Below are 4,984 nucleotides of genomic sequence, written 5' to 3'. Positions count from 1 at the left end.
CAGAATTTTCCAAGAGGAACTGAAAACATCATATCATAGTGATATATGTGTACCTATGTTTATAACAGCCCAATTTGTGAGAGTTAAATCTTGGAAAAACCAAGATGCCCGTCACATGAGGAATGGTTGAAAAAGATGTGGCATTTTTATACAGTGGAGTATTACTCAGATAGATAGAGAGAATGATAAACTTGAAGCATTTATATTGAAAGGCATGCTACTTGAAAGATGTACTCATAAGTGAAATAAACCAGACCCACATGTGTAAATATCGTATAGTCTTTCTAGTTAAGAACTCAAAAGAAGAAATACAAATAGAAAGATATAACACAACTAAAAGGAAAGTGAGAACTTGATTGGACAACAAGGAGAGAGTAAGGAGAAAACCTTGGAAACAGGACAGGGACACAGCCATACATTTGTACACACAAGATGGGCAAGGCAATGATCCTGAGAAACATCAGCAGGGTTTTGTAATTAGCTCTTAATTGGTAGGATTCTCAATCCAACTAACTATATATGCTGATACTTGTGAACCAAGCAACTCACTAAAGAAAGCAATTTGTTATAGAAGGTTCACACTTGGAATGCCTGTCATCCTGGCATTCCAGACAAATGCCAGAATGAGATATATAAAGTAAAGTCACATTAATACGCTGAGCTGTAAAAGGCTCTAGTCAACAACTTCTTCGATATCCCAGTACTATTGTGGGCTACTGGACTGTTTTGGATTGTTTTGATGAATTCAAGTACCTGTAATATTTAGATGCCAATAGAATACCCATCTCTAAGAGGACTAAACTAAAAACAGGGGTAAAGAGGAAGGACTATTTTGTATTTGTATATACAGAATAGTTGGGATAGATATACAGCTACTTTCACTTAATTCAACGAGAAGAAAGATTTGTAGTAATAGTGTTTGGACAGGATATCCTGTCTGCTTCTTGGACTATGGATAACCACTAAGGCAATAACAATATACATTGTATTAATTATTGAAAATGTCCTATTAATCAGCTTTGAAACTGTCTCATTGATATTTGTTTCTCAATAAAACAAAAATAATCACAACTACTCCATTGTCTTTGTGAGAAAGGATTGTGCTTGATTTAACAATTTCTTTTCTTATCAGTTTTTCAGAGAAGATTTTGAGAAAGCAGCTGTAGAAAATGAAACCAAGAATAAATGAACCACATTTTTTAAATATGTTTGTTTGTTACAGTGTCTCACTATGTAGCTGACTCATAGTGATCTTCCTGTTTTCAGCCTCCCCCAGTGCTGGCATTACAGGTGTAAGCCACCATGCCTGGTTGCATCCCTGGTTAGGACCAGTATAGCATGTGTCAGTGGTCTAACTCTGGTGCCTGCGCTTACCTAAGGAGTCAATTAATCCTCTGAGCTATCTTGTGGGCCCTCAGAAGTGATATTTTTCACAAAATAACTTTGGATAAACACTGATGTAAATAATGGACAAGTAATTTGTCAGACACTGTTACTTATTTTGAAAGGACAGCATGAATAAATATAATGGCATGAATAGAAATGTGTGCTATCAATGTAAAGTTAATCAGTGGATGGTAATGGTGACAGAAACGTAATAGGCATAAAAGGAAATGCAAATGCTTTCTCTGATTTATACAGAACATAGAATTATTTTTGTGTGTTCACTTTTAGAAAGTTATATATCACGGCTAGGAAATCTTATTCCTTGTTGAAAAGCATGGTTCCTAACTATGTAACCAGTACACACACACTGAGAGCATGCTCTGCACAGCAGTTTCAAGTTTTACAACTCTGAGAGTAATTGTTCTAACCAGAGGAAACAGACAGCAAAGTAGGATACACAAGTGACTGATTTCAGAAACTTGTAGTATCCCTTGGAATCTGGGGGCAAAAATAAAAATTCGTAACAAATAACCACTAGGTTTTGAATAATTTCACAGTATTTCATAATCTACCATTTTAAAGGAAATGAAAACTTCCGTTTTTTAGAGCTTTCAACCTGTACCCATGCCCACTTCCAAAGGCTTCCAGCCAGTTTAAAGCACAAATGGAACCTTAGATGAAAGAAATGCCCCCACCCAGGCTCTGCTCCGGTACCTGGAATCAGCTTCAAGGCATTCTCCAGGTACTGATCTGTTGTGATGGGCTGACCTTGCAACTTCAGCTCCAGCATGAAATCTCGTACAATCCAGCAGAAGCTGGGGAAGAAACTCACAAACTCTATCGAATCTTGTACTCCATCAGAATTTGAGGAAGACTTTGACCTGATGTGTTTTGTGAGCTCTGTCACATAACTGGAGTTGGTTAAGGAAAAGAATACTCCTACTAATAATGCCCAGGTTTCCTTCACTGAGAATTATCATAAACAATCTTTTTTGCCCAAGGTCACTCATGATCCACCAAAATCATCTAAGTCACAGGGAACAAAAAATATTTCAATCCTATTTCCCAAAAGCTCCCCATGTCATCTCATAGCTCAGATTCTGGAAGGATACTGCAGCTGCTCCAGGGCCTGCTGGTCGATGGTGCCCATGCTGTTGTAGATAACTGTGCTGCTCAGAAGCACTGCCAGGGCAAAGATCCAGGAGTCATTCTTAGGGTCACCCTAGAAATCAAAGGAGTTTAGGAGTCTACTCCAGAATTTCATTCAGACATTAACATTATCAGTTTTTTATTTGCAAATTCTATGCAAAGATGACAGACTGCAAGTAATAGCTCCAACCATTATTATAATTTTATAGTAATGTTATATGAAAAGAAGATTATAATCTTTATGAAGTTCTGCTTTCCACATATTAGAAAACATAAGAGAACATGCAGAATCACTAGTCCTGGGGGAGGTTTTACATAGTATATACAGTGATGGACATTAATGTCTTCATTTTGGCATATTTACTGATACATAGATCTTATATGAGAAACATGTATATTTTGGAGATTTGGGGTAACAAGTACAAAATTTGTGGTAAGAAGGAAATATATTTGAACAATACAGTTATGAAGAGAAGTAAAAGGAAAAATTTCTCTTTATATAAGGGAGACAAAGTTTTCTTATTTTTTTGTTCTGATATGACAACAAAAAGGACAGGGGACAAAGAAAAATTTGGACATGTCAGACAGCATTCTACTAAAATGGTTCCTGGTGGAAGAGGAATCAATCATTTGGAAAGGCCAGTACATTACAGAAGAAAATGTTTTGCAAACTATGTATTTGGTAAGAAGTTAATAGTGAAATATTTAAGGAATTCTTACAACTCAAGAGAAAAACTGAGCAAAAAATCTAATTGAACATGAGCAAACAACTCTAATACATATTTCTTCAAAGGAAGAAAATATATAATATCAGGAGATTTGTAAAAAGTTGTTCATTGTTACTCATCCTCAGGAAAATAGAAAACCAAGCAAACAGGAAAGATAAAATGATCATGAATTATACTATTATGAAAAGTAGAACATAACAAGTGTTGATGAAGGTTGAGAATGGACAGGTGCCATTTTGTCTATTGATTGAAAGAAAAATTTATGTAGATGTTACAGAAAATATATTTTATTTTATTTAAAATATTAAAAAGTAGTATCATTGTATGACCCAGCAATTTATTCTAGGTATATATCCCAAGGAAGTGAGATCAGTGCACTGTGTGTTTACTGCATCACAGTTCATAACAGGCACCATTTGAAAAAAGCCTGAGCATACAGGATCACTCAGTGGATGAGCAAGTGGACATAATGAGAATACTTTTATCTAAGCAGAGAAAGGAAGAGACTCTTACATTTTATGTTAACAAGGGAAAACCTTAAGGGTGATATACTTAGTGAAACAAGCCAGATGCAAAAAGGCAAACACTCACTATCATTTTTAGTAGTTGGATATGAAATAGTAAAACAAAGCAAAGCAAAACAAAACAAAATACAAAGTCAATCTATAGTACTAGAAAATGCAGTAGTAGTTTTTAAGATCTGGAGGCTGTTGGAAATGTACAGACCATATACAAAAGAAATGAAACTTTAGTTATGCAACATATGTCATTTCTGGAGAGCTAAGAAATAGCTTGGTACCATAGCTAACACAGCACAACATTGTATACTTGAATTTGCTAAAAAGCTACGTTATACATGGTTACACTGCAACAAGGACAAAGAAAACAGCGATTGCATTTGGATAATTTAATTTGTTGGCATTTCACAATATATATCAAAATGCCATTCCAATATACACCCTAGTATAACTCTATTTGTTGATTATGTCTAAATAAAACTGAAAGCCATAAACAAATTTCTCACTTCTTTTGACAGAAATTGAGAATATTTAATTTTATACACTATTCTCAAATACATCATCAAGGAAGAGAATAATGACCAATCATTACGTTCATGTATTTTTAGGATGCTAAAATACCAAAATTCCTTTTTTTTTATGAAGCAAGAAAAATTAATTCTCCTTTCATGATGGCAGAGAGGTTTAATATTTTTGTGATGTTTTTCTTTTTCTTTTTTATTAATTTTATTGAGAAACAAATAGCAATGAGACAATTTCAAAACTGATTAGTAGAACAGATTCAATAATTAATACATTGCCTACCATTATCCTCATGGCCATTATTTGTAGTACAAGATGCAGACATGATATCCTGTCCAAACACTATTAGTACATATTTTTCTTTTCATTGAATTAATAGAAAGTAGCTGTATATCTATACTAACAAAATTCCATCACAGAATATTCACCATAGGAAAAAATGTTGTATAGAACCAGCACATTTAGAGGCATATCAGAGACTTCCAGAATGTTCTAAGTATAGTTGGGGAGATTCACTACAAGAAACACTCAAATCTACACTTCAGCTTCAAATGTGAAGTGGATTAGAGGCCTCCACTCAGCCGCTGAGATGGGGCTGGTGCTTCAGCCCCTTCCACTCCACGTACCAAATGCCTAACTGTATGTGGTGAAAGAGTGATGGCAGCATGCAGGGCCCTGTAC

The 4,984-nt window shown here is 35.0% G+C and overlaps 1 protein-coding gene across 1 annotated transcript in view; it reads right to left on the bottom strand.

Annotated features, from left to right (window-relative positions):
- Positions 1–4,984, bottom strand: part of LOC101587195 (guanylate-binding protein 6) — a 26,000-nt gene that overhangs the window by 17,478 nt on the left and 3,538 nt on the right. Inside the window, exons 3-4 of the mRNA XM_004648534.2 lie at positions 2,499–2,608; positions 2,101–2,297 (exon numbers count right to left, since the gene is read on the bottom strand). Coding sequence (XP_004648591.1) covers positions 2,101–2,297; positions 2,499–2,608 — 307 coding nt within the window. The remainder of the gene's footprint in view (positions 1–2,100; positions 2,298–2,498; positions 2,609–4,984) is intronic.

The sequence above is a fragment of the Octodon degus genome, unplaced genomic scaffold (assembly GCF_000260255.1).
Source record: "Octodon degus isolate 3935 unplaced genomic scaffold, OctDeg1.0 scaffold00430, whole genome shotgun sequence".
NCBI lineage: Eukaryota > Metazoa > Chordata > Mammalia > Rodentia > Octodontidae > Octodon > Octodon degus.
Note: the sequence above shows the minus strand (reverse complement) of the source record. Positions and strands in the feature narration are given on the sequence as shown.